Here is a 24,189-nt window from a genome sequence, read left to right on the forward strand (position 1 = left end):
GCAGGGAAGAGGAATTATAAAATGGAAACAAAATGCTACAGAGATGCATGAATTCCTGAAACAATATAAAAAATGAGAACTGAAAAATAAATTCAGTGTTGGGAGAACTAAGCTGAATATTTCAGCCTTCAATACTTCTGTTACACCTCTATTTCCACCTGTAAAACACATTAGAAGCTCTTCCTGAATCACTGAGGATTTGTTAAATAAACACGGTAGCCTAAAGTTCTGCTTTTCCTAATTATGATCTTCGCATTTATTTTAATGCTCTTAGGTCATCAGTTTGTTTCATGTGTCACTGCATTTCCCTCTATTGTTCCTGAGAGTGATTTTAATCTTTAAATCATTCCCAAGAAGATTTTATTGTATTATGTATTGTATTTTGTCTATTTGTTTTTCTTCCTAGTTTTCTGTTTTGCCTATTCATATGTAAGCTGAATCTACTCTCAATCGGTGGTCTACCTGTGATAAAACGAGACATTCAGAAGAAACAGTGTCTGTGTATGTACATACACAAATTCCAATTTGCAAATGTTTGGTAATGATGGTGGTTTTAATAGTCATTTCTCTAATCACACATTCTCTACAACCCAGTGATCAGTCTTTGTGAAAGAAACAATACTGGTTTTCTTTTTTACTCTAGATTGGTAATACCCAATTATCCAAAGCCAATCCACCAGGAGCCTAGGCCTTCTGTGCAAAAAGAAGTCACAGCCTTGGGGCTGCCCATCAGTTGAATGGAATTAGCACACATGAAGGGACTGCTGAGGTGAGAATTGAACACACACACAAGGCTGGATGCCTGAGATACCACTTTTAAAGTATTTATAGTGTCAATGGTAAACGCTGTCAATCCACATAAACAATTATTGCCATGTTATGCAAACAAATACAGTGCAAGCCTTCTTTATTGCAACTTTACTCTCCATGCATAATTTCTAGCAATAAACGGCCTATTTTATGGTAACATCTGGGTCTGCTGCCCACATTGAAAATGCAACCGCTTGGTTACATTATGCATCTAGTGCTCCACTTTATATTGCAGTAAATTTCCATTTCAGAGTTAGAGACACATTGGGCCACTGACAGCTCTAAACTCCTCATCTTGCTTTCTCAGGATACATTAAGGAATAACTGAACTTGATTAAATAATGACGGCAATACCCTACATACATGTAAGGCCTTTCAAAGAATTTCAAAGCACTTTTGAAGAGAGTACTTTATAGTCTCAATTTCTATCCCAAGTTGGAGGGGAGGGGGAAGTGGCATGTAACCATGATCTGGAAGACCTTGCATGGATTTATGAGTCAGGAAGTCCTGGGTTCTAGCTCCTTCTCCGTCACGATTCAGTCTGCGGCCTTGGCCAAATTACTTCCTTTTTCCACCCAGTTTATTCACCAGTTAGATATGAATAATGAGAAAGTATTCTTTCTAATAATGTAAAGAAAACAGGGACTGTGTTAAGATTGAAAGCTTTCTCCTTGTCTTCCTATTTCAGATGAGCATCAATAGATTACACTATTTTGTTAGCATTATTCTAGCCAGTCTTGGACATTGAACATGTTTAAATATTATTAATGAGATAGTGACAGAAACAGGAAGAATCTTCCAAGAGTTCTGATCATAGATCTCTGTTCCAGTATTACACAGTTTCACTCAAAGAATTAAAAACAAGAATAATATACACTCCCATACGTGACCTCTGACAATTTCTTCAGTGTTACACTGCTATAGTGTTACGACCCCCATTCCTCCCTAAACGCTGCACCTCCCTTGAGCTCTTCCCATCAATCCTTAAGCTTCCTGCATTCTTCTTTTCTAAAGCATTTCATTAGGTCTCCAGTCCTAAACAATCTCAAAAACATCTTTCCTCCACTCCCTCACACTTAGTTTCACAATCTGCTCACCATCTTCTCTAAATTCAAATCTCACTTTATCTGGGGATCTCAATACACAGGGAGGCGATAAAGTACAGCACATTTTGGTAGCAGACAGAAATCATGTTCTCTGTCAAACTTCAGGAAATAAATGGCACCTCAGAAAGCTAGACATAAAAGGAAGGAAACCCCAGTTTTCCAATGAGAATGAAACTGCAGAGGGAATAGGGATCTATTAGAAGGCTCTGGAGGAAGTAACTTGAGCCTGAAGAGGATGTTGAAAACAAAATCTGGATCAGGTAAGGTTGGAATAACCAGGCTACAAAACATTAATTAGCAACAGATAAAATCCTTTGTTTATATCTGCTTGCCCTAGCCTCCTGGAGGTCCTGAGCAACCTGCCATAGGAGGCTGTGCTTTGAGCAAGGGGGTTGGAGTAAACGGTCTCCCAAGGTGCCCTCCAGCCTCAACCGTTCTGTGTAGTTCTTTAATGAAAACATTACTGATAAAAGAAAATCACTGCCTAATTCAGTGTTCAACCATGCTCATAAGAATACAGGTGGATTCATACCAGTGGATCTGATCGGGCACATTTCAGGAGCGGTGGCTGCACCAGAAGACCAGCATCGGCCGCTGTCACAGCAACACTGCATTTTGGACAAAGGCTGGGGGAGCTGATTGCCGCAGCGCCCATTGGCCAGAGAAGAGAAGCAGTATCCAGGACGCACATCTACCAAGAGAAAGAAATGCATACATAATCATCAGTCCAATGAAGAATGTGACTTTCACAAAAGGGAAAACTCCCATTTTTCTTGGTTGATTACATTATCGATGACATAGCTCTTGCAACATTACAACAATCAGAAAACAAAAGGCAGAAACCCAGAAAAATCTAGATAATAATTGGGCTGCTTTGCATTCAGGTATAACACCTCCTGTGAGAAAGCTGAAGTGAAATATGGAAGAGCAATGAATTAATGGAGGCAAAACCAGAATAGAAGCATGTATTCAGTATATAATAAAATATGTTTCTGTGCCCCAAAGAAAAATTGCAGTTTCATCTCTATTAAAGATTGTACCAGATCAATTCTGTTTAAGCTTTGATTTGAAAGCCACTGATGTACTGCAATAAACTCACAGTATTGCAGCTCTCAAAGCATTAATTCATTTTTCATTAGTCATGGCTTCCCCAGCTGAAGTATGTAGTGATTTGACAAGATATAGGCTTGCAGGCAAGAAAGAGCAACACAGCTTTAACTGGTGCCATCACATTGTTTATGGAGATGTGCTGGCTTCCTGTCTGAAAAGGGTAAGCACGTGCTGTACAAAGAACGTCCTGTACCCAGATTTCATATGCTCAGCTCTAACAACATTGCATAGAGATCCCCCAGCTTAGAGAAGGGAGAGAAAATGTGGATGGGAGCAAAATAAAAAATTAAAAAAAAAAAAAATCTTGTGATACAATCTGAAGCTCTGAGCAATTGTTTCACAATATGTCACATCATGTCAAACTCAATATAAGCTGTGGTGTGATTTGATGCTGCACAATAAACCAGATCAAGTTAGTTTCAAAAATATATGAACATTTGCTGTCAAAATGTAGAGGAAAAAGTTGCAGATATAACCTTACAACAGCAGACACCACTCCCTGAAGAAAGAGTATCTCAGTTATCCAGGGCATGGTGGATTCATCTGTCTAGTAACAGTGCTTTCCAGAGTTTACTAGCTATTTTAGTGGATATAAAAAAAAGCAGGGAAGTTTCTTATTATTTTGAGGAAATTGATATATAGTGATATGTTGGGAGAGTCTATGATGGTTCTGCCTTTTATTAGCTGGAACCCTGAACACAGATATTACTGGTAGTACAGCTAAAAGAGTCAGTTGGCCTTTGCTTCCAAACTTTAGTTAGTTCACTCATAGTATCATATAATGGAAATCTGAAATGGAGAAAAAAAAATCTACTCAGTTCTATTACTGGTCCTCCATTTTCTCCTGGTACCCAGCTAAACTGCCAAACACATACACTCCTTAATCTACCATCTTAAAAATCAAATAAAGCTCTGATGCAAACTGTTCCCTGCTCCTTCTGTTACAATTTTGGTCTTCATACAGAGTGGAGGCATATTCAGATGCTTGCTGTGATGGTGGGGTGGATGGTAAAGAAGGAAGTCCTCTAACAGACCCTATCATCATGCTCTGTAATTCACCCTTCTCAGTTTTGGTCAATAGCAAGTTTTGAAACATTTAAAAGCAGTAATAGGCAGAAGGGGAAAAAAGATCTACACGGGATCTGTGCAAGCATACAATGTGCCATAAAAAGGTAACACACAGCAAACATCTTTGTCTACCTACAGGTGTAAGAGCTTATCCAAAAGCCACATCATTTTCAGAAAAAGACAGTAAGTTTGTGACAAAAATGCCAAATCTTTCTGTATTCCTAATCAGACGTGATTCTTTTTCCTCTTTCATTTTCGCTTCCAAATGGTAAAACACACAAATAAGGGCAAGAACAACAGGAAAAAACTTTTTTACTGTTTCAGCTTTTAATATTTTAATATTTTTCACTTAAAAAAAATATATTACTATGAAAAGGCAAAAACTCACCATGAAAATAGCTTTCAAGAAAAATGTGCCTCTTTAAAAAAAAAAAAGGGGGGGAAAAAAAGAAAAAAAAGAAAAAGCCATCAAAAACTAACACTGGCCAAACAAATTTATGCCAGCTGGAAGTATGGGCTAGCAGCTTTCTTCATAGCACTCTTCATCTATTTGGGTTGAGATGTCCTGCTCTTGTTTCTGCTCTTCAGCTCTAGGAGATATTATCTTTGCTTTGTCTATTCTAATTTTTAAGGTTTGTAATAATGGAACTCCCGGTTCTTCCTTTGGATGTTTGGCTCCAGTGCTGCTCAGTTTGAGCCCCATAAGGGATACATTTCTCAGAAGCACTTCCTCATCTCTAACAGAATAGACACGTTCAGCTAACACTTTTCACTTAAGACAGGCATGTTGTAATTAAATCAAGATTACATGTTTTGCCCAGCTCGAATACAGATTTGGGCTCTGTCCTTGTTAATATGGCAAGTATGCAGTCTGCGTATTAGACATGAATCCAGAATATCTGCAGATAATTAATAGTGTTTCCCATTTAGCACGTTTTGCCTTGGACACAAAGCCAAAATTTTAATGATGGCTTATAATCTGGCATATTACTTAACACAGCCTGTCATCATTTAAATACCCAATTCTTTAGCTGAACTATTTCAGCCTACAAATACAGTGGATAAAAAAGGCTGGAAAACTTCAGGAATATAACATGGGTGTGAATGTTGGGCAGTCCTGACTGAGCAATGACTATAAAAAGTAAAAGGCAAATGGAAGTTGTGCATCTCTAGAAATTTTTTGTTACAGAAAGGTGAATCTCCTTCACAGATACTAAGTACAAGCAGCAATCAATGATTTAATGATCCACAGTCATTTAGGAGCTATTAATCTGAAGCAATAAAAGCAACTCCCACTGGCATTTTCAGTGTATAGTATGGATCCAATCTACCAAAATGCTGTTCTTGATAATGGAAGAAATATAGTTCATTTCTCACAACCTGCAGAAATGGAATGGCACCATTCAAACTGAATCATAATCCAAACTAGTTCCAGATCTCTTGGGGAAGTTAATATCATTTGATACTTTTGTCTGTGAAGTTGTTGTTTTGGTTTTTTTTTTAATTTTTTCCCAAATGATTTTCTACCAAAGGTACTAAATACAGGGTACCCTCTTGAACCCCAGCGCTGGCACTGTGTATGAGCCTCTAAATAAACAAGCCAAAGCTGAGGAAATAAACCTTTAATTTGATTCTCAAATGACAATAATTGCTCAAAATTCAGTACTGGCAGTGAAAAAAGAAATTACTACGTAAAAATGAGAAAAAAAAATTAATTGAATACTTGACCTGCCTCAGAGGAGGCTTGTGCTGGTTTCAGCTGGGACAGAGTTAATTTTCTTCCTAGTAGCTGGTATAGTGCTGTGTTTTGGATTTTAGTATGAGAATAATATTGATAACACACTGATGTGTTAGTTGTTGCTAAGTAGTGCTTACACTAGGCAAGGACTTTTCAGCTTCCCGTGCTCTACCAGGTGCACAAGAAGTTGGGAGGGGGCACAACCAGGACAGCTGACCCCAACTGACCAAAGGGATATTCCAGACCATATGGCATCATGGTCTGTATATAAAGCTGGGGGAAGAAGAAGGAAGGGGGGATGTTCAGAGTGATGGCGTTTGTCTTCCCAAGTAACCATTACGCGTGATGGAGTCCTGCTTTCCTGGAGATGGCTGAACACCTGCCTGCCCATGGGAAGTAGTGAATTAATTCCTTGCTTTGCTTGTGTGTGCGGCTTTTGCTTTCCCTATTAAACTGCCTTTATCTCAACCCACGAGTTGTCTCTCTTTTACCCTTCTGATTCTTTCCCCCATCCCACCAGGGGGGAGCAAGCGAGTGGCTGTGTGGGGCTTAGTTGCTGGCTGTGGTTAAACCACAACAAGGCTGTATGCTTCCCAGAAGCAATAAGTGCTAACACTACTCTTTCATGGCTTTGGCACTGCAGTGGCAATCATTTAATTCACACAGTCCTTTGGTTCCTGGTCTGGCCTTTGGAAGACAAGTTCTGCTCTGCCACAGTGAAAGTCTGAAAGAACAGCACTGCCAAATCATCAACATCATGAAAGCAGGTACAAATGTCCCACACCCAGCTTATCCCACTACTTCCTTTAAAGAAAAATATCTGCATTAAGGTCATAACACTTGGAATGAGGGAAAAAAAGCTGTTTGGGTCATTGCCTTCTTTCTCAAGTATATTTGCTTTTCTAAATGACTGCTGAATATAACATGGATTAAATCAAAGACAAACATGAGAGCAAGGATATCAAGGAGATGTGTTAAACAAGTTCTGCCTATTTTAAGGCAACAAATATAGTATAACAGAAAAACTGTAGTAAGAAAAATGAAAGGGAAGGTCACAACAAAGAGGGAAAGAGGAAACATCATGCAAATGGAAAACTCATTTCAGAATACATATATAGGTACATGATGTACTTATGTATAAAAGAAGGACTTCAAGATCAGGAGTTGCAATACGTTTCTCGTACAGTTACCCATTTTAGATATTCATGAATGTTCATGACACCTACTGTCTTATTATTTACGGGATTCTACTCACCTATGCACTTTAAGCCATCAGGAGCTGTATAAAACCCTGGAGGACACTTGCAGAAGTAACTGCTAACTGTGTTTGAACATTCTCCTCCATCACAGATTCCAGGAATGGTGCTGCATTCATCAATATCTTCAAGGCAAAAAGAGAAGCAGAGGCAGGTTAGCTAAATTAGTTCTGGCACGAGAACAGGTATTTTATAATTAGTATTAATGATCAAATTCAGTGTGGTCTGAGACCCCTCCTAACTTATGTACTAGGGGTGTAATCAGCAGTTTTGTATCAGGATCTTTTGTTAGGCATCTTATAAACACAAGCGAAACAGAACCTAAGAAAATACTGTATCTGTAAATTGCAAAAAGCCAGAGAGGTTTTTTTTTAGTGCTTAATAATGATGGATGAAAATCTTAAACTGCAGAGGGGATTTACTAGCTGTAAGTAAACCATAACCCCTCCAGTTTGAATTCTGCACAATAGAATTGAGCAAACTGTCATGGAACCTGCAATGACCATAGCAATCACTAGCTTAAGTGTTGTGTCTCATGGTATCTTCAGCAGCACAGCGTCTCCTGGCACCATACTGAGGCAATGGTTCAATACCGAATCAAAGGGAAGCGTAGCATCTACTGAATTGCCCATTCTTCTTACTGCACTTGTTTTTTTCTTGGAAATCCCCCATATAAAAGCATTGAGCAGCCAGGCACTGTTTAACTAATGCAATCTGACAGGATTACAGCTCAAAGCAGGATGACTGCAGGCAACAAAAATTACCTTTCCTGGCTTTCTCCACTACATGAATGTTCTAAGTTTCAACGGATTTCTAGACAGTAACTGAAATATCTACTGCAGAAGTCAGGCAATATCCATAATTCCCCTTAGATTTTGTCAGCAATTTTGAAATAAAAATCCATATCATGATTTTCTTCACTAATGAATCTGAATCCATATACTAAATCATCATCATAGATCCAATGCAGAAAAATTTTCAAAGTCTGCAGAAAAAAACCTAACAAATACCTTCTTATACCTGATCATAGCTGCATGCATGAACAGAAGGAACTTGAAGGGTTTCTTCCACAGCTAGGAGTTTATGCTATCTATAGTCATGTGAATAACAACCTATGCCAGCCCCAATTGCCTCTTAATCACCATCAGTAGCCTGCCTGTGATGTGTAGTTACTTTCCCTCTGGTTTCCAGTGACTGTCTTAACAATGCAGCTGTATCTACTTAGCACTGCTCTCATCTTCTAGGAACCTGGAGTCCAGCTGAGCTTAAAAACAGCTCGCTTTTTTCCATGGTACCTACAAGAAGAATCAGCAAAGCAGAGCAGAAAGGGAGGTTATTCTCTAGAGTGATCAATGGCAACTGCCAGTCACAGCCATCTACAATCACCCAGTTGCCCTCCCAACAGGGAGAATCCAGCCAGAAATAATGGCATCACAGTACTCCATCCAACCTCTTCTCCAGAGATCTACAAACAGATAGACACATGGCTGTAATAATGATTTCACCAACCACAAAAATTTCTGAGATGAAATACTGCAACACCACCCAACACACCAAGGCTAGGAGTAAATAATATCGTAGTCATTAAAAATGATTGGAGGAATTTAAATGTAACGCCTAAATTGGAATTTGGCCGCAACAGATGGGGGAACACCCGAAGTCTCACAGGACTGTTAATGAGTGTTTTAGCAAGTAGAGAGGATCTCTGTTCTACTTCTCCTGTGAAGACGGTAATACAAAAATTCAGTAATACAAAAATTATCAATTCCTCTTCCCCTAGGTAAAGCATTGGATGCTCTAATACCTTTGTGGCCCCTTGCCTTTGCAGGAAAGGAGTGGAGGGACCAAGGTGGCATACAGATAACCAGACCTTGCAGACTGACCCATCCTAAATGGTGCGGGGCCTTGGGCCCCCTGTGCACACGTTCCTCCCCAGCATCTTGCTAGTTGTCGTGATGTGGGTCGCATTCCTCGCTTGGGTGTGTGAGAGGGGTGTGACTTTTTGTTCAGTGCTACTTCGGGGGTGTTGCCAAAGCCTCAAGTCCGAGTGCCCTGGGAGCACTGCTAAGAGACTTCTGGCTTCTGCTCCAGGATTATACTCCACAGGAGTCCCAAAAGTCTCAGTGACAAAAAATGTGGAAATTGAATTTTGGTCTGAATAAAGCCCTTAATTAACAGAGAAAAATGCAGTTGTAAATGGATCAGATTCAAGCATTTTCTGACTCAAATTCACCAATGTTTATCTTGAAGTCAGTGTTGCCACTGTTTATATAGAGTCCGACCTTTTTAAAAGCAAAATCATCACTCTCTATTTTAGGCTTGAGCCTAACCCAAACAGTATTCCACTATTTATATTAGTGTTGACATTCATATAAGCAACATTGTCATTGTTAAGTATGCGAGTTTCATAAAGGTAAGTATACTTGATGTACTCGCAGACATAAATGTCACTCCAGGAAAAATTACTCCTCCCAGTCACCACAAAAAAGTATTTACCTCAGCATTAATGCAACTGGAAGAGGAATGGTTATATGAAGCAGTGAAATAATCTAACACTTAAAATACAGTTTTCCACCAGCTATGCTAATAAAGAGAATTTCAGCCAACACACCTCATTTCCCATCTTGTTGCATTGTCTCACTGTACATAATGATTTCTATCATGATCTTACTTTAATGGGGACCCACTGAAAAACCAGTACTGGTAATTCAGCAGGTAGCTCCCCGTTCTACTAAATTAGTGACCAAGGACACGCTATAGATGCCAGAAGGCCTACTTGCTGGATAGGAAGTTAAATCAAGCACATGATCAGATGCTAATTCTTATGTATTAGAATTAATTACAGTTAATTACTATAAGGCAAATACCTTGTCTTACATTGGAGATTTCCACTTAAAACTCAAAGGGATAATTTAAAAAAGCAGAATGGATATTCTGTTGTTATGTGACTATGCTCTTAACTGTTGAATCACTATCCTATTTCATGCCGCTGGTATAAGGGATGCTACTTGCAATTCTTTGAATTGTATTAATACCTACACAGCTTTAACTAAAATTGCTTGGTATTTGCAATATGAAGATGTACTGAAAGTAAGTCTCTGTCTGCTGAGGTTCAAAAACTTACAGGTATCAAATTGAAAAAAGAAAGCTTCATCCTATCTTTGCAGCCAGGCGATCACTCCAAAGGGATTTCACAAGATGGGGCAGGAAATTTGTGGCAGGATTTGGGAACGAACCAAGCTATCCAAGGTTCTTGGGTCCAGTCCCTCAACTATTACCAAATGCAGGCTCTGAAGGTGGTGGTTGTTTGGGTATTTTTGTTCTTTGTTCAGGTTTTTTTTATTTGGTTGGTGGTTTTTTTTACATGATTCAGCAATCGAAAAATACCATAGGAATGTTTATACAATGCAGCCTATGCAAGCCTACAGTTCTCAGTTTTTCAAGTACTAATACTTAACAAGGCACATGTTCAGTCTTTCCTTTTCACCATGTTCTTGGTACTTCATCCACAGAAGGAAACACTTGCAATGTTGTTCCACCCTAAAGTTGGGTTACTTTCTGCCAAAACCATTGGCAGTCAATACCAAAACCATGCTGTGTACAAACTCTTCCGAAATTGCTTTCCCTAACCTGCAATTAAATTATAAAGTTTTGCTTGAAATAGGGATTTTTCTTTTGAAAGAGTAAGTCATAATTCTTCCAAAATGACTAAAAAATTTTGAGTGCTTCCTTAAAGGTACCTGATGCAAGAAAAAGTGGTGGATGCACACCTTACTCTCACAGTCACACACCTTTATGATACTGAAAGTTGGTACTCCAAAAATCACTAACCACTTATGAAACCCGTCTGCTCAAATTAACTTAATTTTTGTCTAATGACTGAAAGGAGAATCAGTTGTAATGGTTTAAACATTATCTGGACTTCACTGTGAAGAAGATGAATCAAAACTGTGCAATTGACACATTTTAGTACTATGTTCCTTATGTATCCAAAATTCTCTTAAAGCAAAGGAGACATCTATGCCTGATTATTATATTATATAGAGAAAAAATACTATCAAATCACAGTTTAAAATTAGCAAGATTCCATAATCATGCACTGCAAATTTCCACACTAATATCTAGCACCTGCTGTACTTCCAAAATAGGATGACCAATAAGGGAAGATAAAATGTTTGTCCTTCTTTAACATCTGCAACTGTAAGGATGACTTTAGAGCATAGTCCTGCAGTCTTCACTCAGCAGTGTCAAACTTCCATTAATGTTAAATACAGTTTACTTGAGTAGGTGGGAATGAGTTGAACCTTCCAGTCATACACACTTTTTGATTAAAAGATGCACACAGAGACATGTGCCTCAAGCATTTCTAAAGCAATGTATCGGTTAAAAAGTATTTTTAGTTTCAATGTTTAATTTGTTTCAGATGTACCTTTAAGTCTGTAAAATGGTACATGAATAAAAGGCTGGAAAAAGCTGCAGGGCCAATATTTAAGATTCTCTGGTTTAGAAGGAGAAAGGACCATTATTTGTATTTGTTGTGAAGAATGCTATTTGCCTATTCAAGGCAAAAGAGACTGTAAAGTTTGTTACAAACTTCTAAACAAAGTTGGCCCCAAAAAGAAGACTTTCCCCCCTTTACTTTCAGAAGAAAGTTCTAAAAGTTCTTACCATCGCATTTTTGTGTCACTTCATTAAACTTGTGTCCAGCTGGGCATTTGCACTCAAAAGATCCAACAGTATTAATGCAATTTCCCCCTTGACAGATCCCAGGGATGGCTTGGCATTCATCCACATCTATCATATAAAAAAGGAAAACACCCACTTTTAATTCATTTCTCAAGAACAGCCATAATAATTTGTCTACACAGAAATTAAAGTAAATATGCTTAAATCCATTCTTCACCCATCATAATATTATGATACTTGCTTGCGAAGACAGACACTAATTTTGTAATTACTCTATGCAAAGTATGATTAAGTACAGTACTCTAAATATTTTCTGCAAGAAATCACATGGTTATTATTGTTACAGACATTAAACATCTAACTGCTATTGCTTTGTTTTTCCAAAACATCTGGGGAATGGTGTGCAGAGAACACAGCCTGCCAAAACCCAGGTTCCTTTAAAGTATCTGAAGCTGGGCACCCAAAATCACTTGCCCCTTTGAAAATCCTGGCAACTCCATACAGTGCATAGCCCACCAGCGCAGAGATGCAGGAGCCGTGGAGGAGCAGTGTGCAATGTGCATGGAGGGGGCCTCATGGAGAGGCATGGGGAACTGAATAGTCATTATTGATGGAACTTACTATCTCGTCACTCCAGTAAGATCAGCACCAGTGACCTTAAGCTGTGGTTAGGATTTGACTCAAGAAGTTTCATAGCCGTAATTAATGTCTCAGGAGGAATTATTAATGACCTGCTTAGACATTCAGAAATTTGGAGGGGGTTTTCCCCTTTATTTCTCTCTCTTTGCTTTTAATTTTTTTCACTCAAGAAAATGAAATGACAAAGATGATATCACAGGCTAGGTAGGAAGCTCAAGACAAACATTTTCAAGAGGCCCCAGTTTTTGGCCTCATGGCTATTTTAGCACAACAATATGTGTGTCATCACTTAGCTGCAAAAGTGTTGCTACGGCTTAGTAACAGCTGGAGAAAAGAGACTAAAGGAGGAGGAGTGGCATTGCAATAGGAGACAGTGGAGGTCTGGCTCACAGTCCCCAGGGACTGCCCTGCGTCTGCTGCTCCCTGTCCTCTGGGAGCAAACAGAGCACTCGCCACTCTCCAACCCAAACGCGTGTGCTTCCCCCATCTCCCCAAGGAGTACCAGCTGCTGCTGGTAAAACCCAATTTCTTGAATTCTTGGGCTTCACGCTAGGATCAGTTTCAACGCAGGGACACAAGCTGAAGGAGATGACACCTTCAAATCTCCTTTTATAAATCCCAGAGAGCCAGCTGTAATGTGTCTTACAGTCTGAAAAGCAAAGTATTATGTCTGTACAAAAGGCCAAGAGGCAATTTCCCTGGGAGCCACAAGTAGGAAGTTTCAGGAATGCCAAGGGGCATATCTGTACCACATCACAGAGCATTATGTAAAGATCCCCGGGCCGACTGAACGGGGTCAGAGGGTGCAGGAGCAGAGCCAGAGCAGTGCTGTGGCTGAGCGTAACCGCTGTGCTGGGAGGCACAGAGGGCTAGCACACCCTCAGCACCCTCAACACAGCCACATTGCTACAGGGGCTCGAGCTACAGCAATATGCTGTGCTTTAATAACTGTAATCAGCCAGACTTCATGGCACTGTACTGACATTAAGAAAAAAATATTAAAAAAATAGAAGTCATGCTCCTGAGTCACGATGTCTGTTTCAAAATCCCACCTTTTGGCTTTCATTTTCGTCCTTTGTATCTTTAAAAACCTCAGCTGTGATATTAATTTAACTTTCGGCCAGACAGACAAAGTCAAACTGTGGGCAGCGATATTCTATTTACTTTTTAAAATAAACTTGCCCTCCCCTCCGTTTTATTTTTTCTGACATCTCCACACAATAATAACGGTTCCTTTTTCTCTTCAGAGAACCTGGATTTTATTTAACCTGCTTTCCTTTATTTAGATTGAATATGGATGTGAAATCCCTGAAATGTCTTCAGTCTGAATGGATGTTATCTGATTTCAAAAGGACTGGATTTAGTACAATTGCATGAAAAATAAAGCTAATATGTGGTTCCATAGCAGATCTGTTGAAATTATGAACACATTACAAGAGAAGGGAAAACTGGAAAGTACAAGTCAAACATACAGGGCCAAAACTGTGTTGGCACTGCATACAGATTAGCATAAATGTAGCTGCATGCTAAGAAATGTGCAGCAAGCAGAAGTAGCCTTATTCCGAACTGCACAAACCCATTGGAGAGGTCACTGCAGCTTTTCTGTGACACAAACAAGAGGGATATAACTAGGTGTGGCATGAGTTCAGGGGTGTGGGCCACATATTTATACACATAAGATTTCAGAAGTGTCCAGAACCTCAGTTCACAGATTTCTGCACAATTTAGTTCTGACCTTTACAGTGAGAGGGGGGAACAGAATGGCTGAGGTCAAAATATGTGCACATTAGGCGGCATACACAAACATGCCCATCTCAAAGTTCACCGTGCCTGTCTGTAGGCACCAATCAGGATTTGGCCTGTGACAGAGGATATCTACATTTTTTAATGCAATGGAATGCCTTGAAGTCCTTCATAGGAATTTAATGATTAAATAAAATTAATCATAGATTTACAATCTTTATCTCCCCTATTTTCAAAAATATTGTAACTTACTAGAAAATGTTAGACAGACTGAAATAAACTAGCCCCAAAGATATGGTCCTGGGAATTTATAATCCACATCAGTTTAATACATAGCTGCCCCTGTTAACTTTCTCCTGTTTCCTGCCAGACATCCAGACAATAAAAGAATTTATACAGCTGGAAGTATTAGAATAAAAGCCAAAAGCAGTGTAAGGACTTTCTATGGTAAGGCATGCTCAGAAAGAAGCAAGCAACATCTGGGTGGATTTTACGATTTGAAACAAATACAAATGCATTTCCAAAATTGTATGAAATATATAATAGGGCATTTCAAATGGCACGACATGCACTTTTCTCCAGGCCGAAGCAGTGTCGCTCGAAAGATAAGACACTCAAGATGAATCCAAAATCAACAAATTTTAGCTAAAAAATCCCACACCGGATAAATGGAACAGTATTGCCACAGACTGATTTTTGCATGTTTTGAGTGCTTTTTGAAACAGAATAAATTCCTCCATGGAATGATCGAACGGTACACTCAGAAAAACACCATTACAGAACCAAGGGAAAGGGCTGCTGGCAGTGAGAAATTCATTAAGATGCTGGCTGCTCTCACATGACCTAAGTTACTAATGTACTCACTTGAACATCAGGCACTCACTGAATCATGAAGTAATGCATCTGACAATGTTTTTCCATTCTTCACACATATAGCTGAGAATGGCTTAGGACAGGTTATTCACAGCAGTGTAACTCAATTAAGATTAATCCAGTAACAATTTCAGCAGCTTTTGGGGAAGCTTTGCTGCTAACTTACCTTGACAGGCTCCAGTTCGCATGTTTGGAATGAAGCCTCGGCGGCAGGGATGGGGCTGGGCAGGACACATTTCACAGGGGTGGCCCCATGCTCTCCCAAACGTTGCACAGCAAAGGGTTTTTGTGCAGACTATTCCACTGAGCTGTCCCTGGCACATCTGGTTGGCTATCAAAGTGAAGCAAGGGCCAGTCCTGTAATCTGCGCCAAAGACAGGAAACCTGATCAGCATCACAATAAAAATACATGACAAAACTCGTAACAAAGCAAAACAACAGCACATTTAGGCAAGTCTTCTGCACATAAATTGCCCGCCAGCCCAGCAATTTTACTTAGCACTGCCCTGCAGAGGATTTTTCTCAAGTTTTCTTCTCATTCAAATCTACTAAAAACAAGCAGCTCTATAAATACATTGTGACTATTTTACCAGGAGTATTATATACTTAAGATTCTGCAGGTCCCCTTTGCTGCTTGGTTTAATCTCTAGTAATACTCTTTGGGAGGTCTTTTCATCAGTTTGTTTTAAATATTCAGTGCATTAATTAAAATAAGACTGATAGAAGAGTTAGGATACGTTTATTTCCACAAGTGTTTTTCTCAAATGAGTCTCAAGGGAAGAGAATACAGACTGCAAGGAGTTTTTTGAGGACAGTTTTCACTGTTATTCAGGCATATGCTGTACCAGATATGTGGGTAAGCTTTGCCTACAGCTGAATGGAGGGCATGTGGAACACATCTGCATTGATTTGTTTATGGTAGGATAGGCCACTTAGCCAACAGACAGAATTAAACTAAGATGTTAATAAAATACTAGTAGGCTTTATTTTGTTCCATTCTCCAAGGGCAACAACCAAACAGTGGTAATGCCGACTCCCGCTGTCTCCTGTACATCCGGGGTGCACACTCCGGTTAATTCTTCACAAGCGACCCTAAAATGTTTATCTGTTATGGTGCAACAGGATAGAGTCTGGCATCCTGTAAGCATAGCCAGCAAATTATGAGCCTGATGTTTGCCTGTACTGAAATAGTTACCAGGTGCCTCAGCCAAGGTGACTAAGTAATCCACACTGCCTTATAGTCATGACATTACAAATTCCTGCAATTTTTGTGCCACTTCCAAACTTTGTTAACAATAATGTTTCCACTTAACCATTGATAAATAGTGTTAAATAGGGCAGAAGTAAGAATGGATGCCTTTCCCATCTGCCCCATCTCCCCACACCAGATACACCTTGAAACCTATCACTTAACTAATCTTCATTCCAACCCAGGGATGCTATGTCCATATGCTATAATTCTGCTGATTAATCAAGCCACTCCTTGATAGAATAAATAAAATAGCTTACAGAAGTCCTGTAAGCTATACAATAGTGTTATGTTGTTACTATTATCTTCATCAATTAAACATGGTCTTCTCAGAAAGGGTATCAAGTTAGTTTGAAAGACCTATTTCTGATAAACTTGTACTAAATGACAGTAAATACCATTTACTCTACATTAACTATGTATTACATCCTATAATTGCTATTCGATCTTTTGCCTGTTTAACAGACCTATAATCACCCAGATCATGTCTTTTCCTTTTAAAATATTGGAACAATAATAATTTTCTTCCAGCCTCTGGATATTTGTGCTGTATTTCCAGATTTACGGCTAATTAACCTGTGTGATACAAGAACCCTTTAGCTAGCTCTTTTCAGTCTCCCTGGTGCTGCTTAGCTGGACTAGCTGTATAAAAATATGTAAATGCAATTACCGCTATTTAATGTCATCCTTAAATGCTATCAGACTGAAAATATAAAATTTCTGTCCTATCCCCTCCAAACAGTACAGCTACATTTACCGAATACTTCTCCCTCCTCTTCCCTAGCAATTCTGTGAGCCTCATCATGAAACGGGTCAGAATCTCTGATAACATCTCTCTTACTCTTGGTTACTTCATTCCTTTTCATCATCTTAATTTTTTTTGGCTTGGTATTTCTCATTGTGTCCCTTCACTTCACATATTAATTTTCTACACTACAGCTTCTGTCAAGTTCTTTTCCCATTTTTAAGCATTTTTGTAACTGCTTTCATTTCCCTAGTTAGACAGGCTTGTTTTGCTTTTGTTAAAACTTACGTTGCATTCTTTCTCATTGCGGAAAAGCAGCTTTGGAAGCATGTAGTACAAAACCAAATATTACCATCTTTACCTTATTCCTTCAGCACACAAACGAATACAAATAAGTCATGATCAGTTATACCTATCAATTAAAAAATTTTAGTTCCAAGATTGATTCTTCATCCTTGAACAAAACGAGGTCTGAGAGAGCTATCTGCTTTACTGTATGCAAAACTCGCAATATTAAAACAATAGATGACAATTTCTTTAGAAACACCACAGTTTTGTGTCAGCAACAGGAAATCTCCAGAGTACCTCCTCAGCATGAAATCCCTCATTGTAGATTGTCCCTATGCCGTTTATATATAGACAGTTTAAAAAGGAGTCATTTTGTTCTCTGTTGCAGCAGGAAGCACACATCAGACAGTAGTGAATAACCCATCTTGTATTTTATCGTTGAATATGAATGGATCAGCATTTACGATTGTTTGCTTTCAAGCTATGAATGACTTAGCAGTGGCTAATATGACTTAAAAATATGGTGAATCCAATGAAATTAACTTCATAATCATGCAAATCTTTCCACAAGGTTTCAGTAACAAGACGTAGGTCAAATATGCACTCAAAACCAAGCAAATCCAGCTCCTATTTGTTATTATCTAAGTTCATAGCACTTTAGTATGGAGAATTATAGACTTTATTTTCCCCTAATCCTTTGCCTTGATAAATTTTATTCTTAATACTCAATTTTCTGCTGAATACAGCCTTCCTTCTATTTTCTCAAATACAATCTTTCACCTTTTCACAAGTAAGATTTTCTTTTGTGTTCTTAATGGAAAATTCTAAAGGTCAGAAAATGCATAAGAAAAAGATCATTTGGATGTACACACTGACCTATGGCCACAGAGAACACACTTCAAGTCCATTTTTTTTATACAAAGGCTTAATAAAAAGAGCTCTAAACTTAAAGCATTCTTAATAGCGCGTTTAATATTTTTTGACACATTACAAGATGAAGGCCTGCGAGAAGGAAAAGGAAATGGGATTCCACTAACACGATGGCAAAACGAAAAGAGAATGGTATCACATGTAAAGAGATTTCCTTGAGTTACACCATTTTCCTTGAGGGTCTTTGGTTTTATAAATTATGTTGATTTCAGAAGATGCAGTAAACCCTAGGGTCTGTGCTACAAGGCACTGACTTGAGATATGAGCTTAAAACACTAATCTTTTTTTTTGTAACAACAAAGTTTCCTTATACATTCATGTCATTTGCAATTAGTCAAACTACTTCAATGAGTAAAGCTCAAACACAAGGTTCCAAGTGATCAGTCAGGAGCTGAAAAGAGAGGAAGGGGAAAAATATAGCCAGAAAAGCTATCACACAGTTTGGGTTTTTTTTCCAGAGGTAATATCATTTTAACTGAAGAATGTTGAGACTTGCAATTATTTTAGTAAAATTATTTTTTAAAGATGTGCAACCGATAAGTCAAATGTTTTAAGTCACTTCTAATGCAAATTTCAGCACATGCAAGCAGCCTTCAGTAAGGCATTAGGCACAGTTATCTAACAACTTTATCTGCTTCTTCACATACTTCTTAGCTATTTTGATAAGGAATAATTCCACAGGGAGCCTCAGACAACTGAGAAGATGGCAGAAACTGTAAAACCACATTAAGTTCATATACCATCAAAAAGAGCAAGAGGGCAATAGAATGAGGCTGGTTTACACCATGCAAGAATCCAGCTTATTAAGTCCGCAGGAAAGAATCAAGCTGCATTTTGATCTAGAGCTTGTTCCTGTTTCAGCCACAATCACCAAATAATTTTAGTTATCTTCTCGAAAGATCCTTTATGTTCCTAAAAGCACCAGAAAGGCTGCTGAAATATGTAGTACTGGCAGGCTTTGATCAAAACCAAGCACAGCAATAAATAATGATAATTGTTCCAAGTAATGCTGGACAGCACCAAAGAGACTCTGAGCACCAGGATAATGCAAGACTTTCGACACCGGATACACATCTTAAGCCCTCAGTTCATGTTAACCTCTGTTTTCAAGCACGATATAGGTTTTAATGTAAAAATACAGTTTAAAAAAATTTTTGAACTAATGAAACCCAGATTAAACAGTTATGCTAGTGCAAGGATGCTGGATGAAATTCTTCCAAGATTCATTCCTTATAAATCTCTTATAAAGAGTTCTCGATATTTCAAATTAACAGCCTGATTTTGCAAACTGATAACCACCTGTTAGGGAGGTTGACAGACTCCTCCACCCTTGTTAAAATAAATGGAAACTGAATGGGTGCAAAGGTCGAAGGATGGGACCCTAGCAGGCCAGCATTAATCTTACCATGATCAAGATCTCATTACTGAGAACAGGAAAATGCCATCTCTTGCCATCATAAAGAAATGAATAACGATAAAATGAGTGCTGTTTTTCCAGCTCTCAGCACACAGCATGCACAGCTCACACAGTACCTTGGGCTGTACACAGCAGCAAACCCAGAACATTGCTTGGAGGGAGGAAGCATTCCTCCTAGCTGTTAGCACTTCACATGGGTAAATTCTGCATGAACCCCCAAATCCAGCCAAGACTGCTGTGTAACTGAAACCACCCTCAGCAACGCAAACTCACAACTTTCCCTTTCTTTAGCACAGGGGAAAAGGAAAAGAAAGGAATATTCCCTCATCATACAAAGAATGAAAGAAAGGTCAGAAAGAGCTCTAAGGCAAGTGAAGTATCTTAAAGCTGATCTTTATTACAACTTACTTTCCTGCCTAGCCGTGTTTTTGTTTCTGCTGTTTGGTGGGTTGTTTTGTTTTGGTTTTTTTTCTCAGCTGAGGATAGAAGAGGAACATTGCAAGTGAGACTGCGCAAGGCAGAAGCACAGTCTGGTCTCTGCAAAGCCTACTCAGTGCTGCTCACGTGTGACCCGCTGCACTTGGTAGCTCATGCCACTGCTTGGCCAGCCATCAGAAAAGAGAATCACAACCAGTTGTACCTGAGAATGTTCTTTTGGAAACTGATCTCAAACAGCCAAAGAATAACGCTAGCTAAAAGGCTGGCGGTCTGAGTTTCAAGTAGCAGAATCCTTTTAACATGGTACATGACTTCAGGCAAATTTCAACTATTTTTTCTCAAGCATCCAAAATGTGTATTTCTAATGGAAAAAAAAAGAATTTTATAGCAATTCTGTTTTTCAATGGCATTCTTAAAGTACAAACAGGAATTTTAAATGGTGAGAGAACTAGTAACTATGCAGTTACAAGCTGAAAAAAATACTGGCTAATTAAAATGCACACTCTGCAGTCAGGTGCAGGAACAGTATGAGAAATCAAGCTTCCATCTTTCCCTGGCCTGGAATGGCATGTGCTGAGAACGCTATATATAAGAAAAGATACCACATCTCTGTTACAGAGGGGAAAAATTTGCCTTAAACACAACTTTTAGATTCGGAAAAGTAGGATTAGGGTTAGAAAAACAGTTGCTGGGATTTCCAAAGGAGTTTCCAAAAATGTCCAGTGGCTGGACACTTACATATGGGAAAAATTAATGGGTGAGAAGGGAATTCTGAACGTATCAACTCAGATGTCACCAATAAGAATGATATGAGAATGACATCAAGAAAATTATGTTTTTGGAACAGGGATAAAGACAGTGTTTTAAAAAATCAGCTTTCACTGAGCCATGAATAAAGACTCTTAAATGAATCCTAAAAATATGCACATATAATCATATTTACCTAAGCTGATTCAGGTGTGCTTGGACAAACAAAACTCCTATCACTTTTCCTGAGTTTAAAAACTGGGAATGGAAGAAATGTCTATCAGATATTCTGATCTAAAATCTGAAATAAATGGTGACACAACAGCTGCATGGATATGATAAGAAATACCAGCTCTTAAAATTTTAGTTCTTTGAGAAAGCCACATTTCTTGACAGGATTGGAAACCATACGATACCTCTCACTATACAAACAACTATACTGTTAATGGAAAAGCACAGCTTCCATTACTGTATGTTTCACTGTACTTAATCATTTTACTCTCTTCAGAGAAGGTAGCAATACACTTAAAGATGATGGAGAAAAACACCATGTGTCTCATTTCAGGAGGCAGGATCTGCTATGCCTAAAATGAGAATTTTTGCAGTAAAATTCCAAGAGTTACAGAGAGTCTCAGAACTGACACAAGAGCACGGCATGACCAAGCTGACTGTAGCAGTAAGCACCACCATAGCACAGAGAGTTACAAAACACAAAGGTTTCGCATTTCAGGCCCAATTTCCAAATGTCCTTCAAAGTGATTCTAGGTATTTTCAGACATACTAAAATCTCCTGGTAAGGACAGAGAGAACAAACAGAATGCTTTGCACACATACCCCTCCCAAAAGATTAATGCAAACCTGTGTGTGTCACTGTACCAGAGAAATAGGGAAGGGCAATACACTCGTAACTCCATTTTCACTTGCAAAATGTCCCTTTCAGTTGCTTGTAGGCTATCATGAAATCATGTTTTGCATACAGGACTTTGTGGCTTTTAAGTGCTGGTCAGAAAAGTGAATGACCATGCTCAGGAACCCATGGGGTAACTATTATTTACCTTCACCTTTCCTAATAGGGGACATATTGCACATCTTGCTTCATCCATAGGTGACACTGAAATGCCAGTTGATAAACGCATCGAATCACAACACTCTTTTTTCCACACGGGCCATTTCCTTAAATAATTATGCACTGTTAAGCACTCCCTGTCCTCTCCTCCCCCCAGCCAGACACCATTACTCACCCCCGTCAGATCCCAATGTGTCATCATTGGAAAGTACATGGCAAAGATATCAGAGGGTGTTCAGAGGGAAAGAAAAGAAAACTTTGTAAATATTTTAAAACTTATTTCCTACGATGTCTAACACCTCTTACCAATGAGGTTTGGTAGGTTTAGCTGTGGTATGTGAAGAAATTATCACCGTGCCACTTCTGTCTGCTCCCTTCCAGTGCCAGAGTTGGCTTCACATATTAACAAGACCTTTTCCCAGCTGCTTCAGCACACAGTGGAGCACAGAGCTCAAAACTGCTGAGATTTAACACTGGCTAGTGCTAAGATGTCACTGGAACTGGGGACTCGGAGTGCAACCATTCAGGCACTGTTTCTGGCAGGGGTATAAATCTGGCAGCAGAAATGTCTCAAAATACCACAGCTGTGCTGCGGATAGATCACAGCTCCAAGTTGCCTCTCGTTATTTTAACAAGAGTAAAAAACATCCATGGAAGCGTATCTAACACTTGCAATAAATAACTTCCACTGGTATCATAACTCTTTATTCTGCATTAGTCAGCCACAAAAGTTAGTTACTGCCTCATATATTCCAGCCCCAGGAATATTATCCTCTAATTCATGATTCTGATGACCCCATTTCTGCATGTCTCCTCACCTTTGCTTGTTGCAAATTGTTCTCATATATTGACTTGCTGGCACACCTCAGCCTAAATTTATTTTCCATTCCGTAAGCTGCTTCACAAATCCATTTCTGCACAGATGATCTGTTTAACATGTCTATCTAGCAAATATTATCTAGTCTTCCTAGGATACTGGTTAAAGAACAGGACTGCTAAATAGCAGCTTACTAACCATGTGAGACTAACATTATCACTTGCATTTGATGTACAGAACAATTCAGGCTGACCATTTTCAAAAGTATTTTGGCAATCCATTTTCAAGAGCAAATATACAACTATTTTCATGCCAATTTTGTTCTTGCAACTGACCCAGTTCTCGAAGTCTGTAACTGAAAAGTAATAACATTACAGTAATAAAATAAAAAAATAATGTTCAAAAAATTATTATAGAATTGGAGTGATTTGTTGCACACATTTTAATCCAACACGCAGACTAAGCATTTCACCAAAATCAAGGCTTTAGCTCTGTTGTTCCAAATTATGTGCGGCAGCAGTCCAAATACAGAAAATTGTTACCACATTTTATTCTTTTCCATGATGAAGAAAACAGTAAGCAATGCAGCTAAATGCAGGATAACTTCTCATTTCTGAATAATCAGTTACCTGACAAACTCTAACCCACCCTACTTTGCTGTATAAGCTACAAAGGAACATTTCTTTGCAGATTTTAATTTTTCCAATTTCTTTCACAGGCTAGCAACAATGAAATAAAATTCTGAGTTTATTTCCATCTCTCTTCTTGCAAAAAAGTAACTAACTTTGGTGACATATTTATTGTCAAGACCAGATGATTATTAAGGAGAATGGATTCAATTGAAGAACTCTGGAAGTTTCACTTAAAAAGAACAAGTTGGCTGAAGTTTATTACTACTTTTTAAAAAGAGTTCTTAAGAAAGTGCCACGTTATAGAAACTCTCTTAACATACCACAAAGTATTAACTATTAAATAGCAAGGTAAAGACAAAGCTAGTAGATGAGCTCTGTATATTTCTTCTCTTTGGCTCCAGAAGACACTGACTATAAAATAATTGAGACTATCCAAAAGTTGTGCAAACTGTGTAAGAAAAATAGATCCTAACAACTTGCAGTATATTAAATAGACCAACATCCAAAGAAAGGGAAAATGCTTTCAGACAATGCAATACACAGGATTTAAAGAGACAGTGCTCACATTTAAAAAGGAGAGGGAGTGGTACAATACATTAGAAATAACCTTTTTTTTTCTAAAATATAAATGTTCCTCTGCAGTGTCATGAAACACAATACAACTGCAGAGCACTGAAATGGAACTCAGTCCAGAACTGAAAACGGGTTATAAATAAAAAGGGGAGGTGAGAGGGAGGAAGGGAGCCAATTTCACTGCTCAAGCTAAGTGAAATACAATGAGTAAACATACAGCAGGAATGGTGAGAAGTCGACTCGCTTTCAGGGTGGATC

The 24,189-nt window shown here is 38.7% G+C and overlaps 1 protein-coding gene across 2 annotated transcripts in view; it reads right to left on the reverse strand.

Moving 5' to 3' along the window:
- The window catches only part of FBN1 (fibrillin 1), a 158,170-nt gene that overhangs the window by 86,997 nt on the left and 46,984 nt on the right, over positions 1 to 24,189 (reverse strand). For both annotated transcript variants that reach the window (XM_075506079.1, XM_075506078.1), the window contains exons 7-10: positions 15,196 to 15,393; positions 11,757 to 11,882; positions 7,088 to 7,213; positions 2,449 to 2,607 (exon numbers count right to left, since the gene is read on the reverse strand). In XM_075506079.1, coding sequence (XP_075362194.1) covers positions 2,449 to 2,607; positions 7,088 to 7,213; positions 11,757 to 11,882; positions 15,196 to 15,393 — 609 coding nt within the window. The remainder of the gene's footprint in view (positions 1 to 2,448; positions 2,608 to 7,087; positions 7,214 to 11,756; positions 11,883 to 15,195; positions 15,394 to 24,189) is intronic.

This window comes from Mycteria americana, chromosome 6 (assembly GCF_035582795.1).
Source record: "Mycteria americana isolate JAX WOST 10 ecotype Jacksonville Zoo and Gardens chromosome 6, USCA_MyAme_1.0, whole genome shotgun sequence".
Taxonomy (NCBI): Eukaryota; Metazoa; Chordata; class Aves; order Ciconiiformes; family Ciconiidae; genus Mycteria; species Mycteria americana.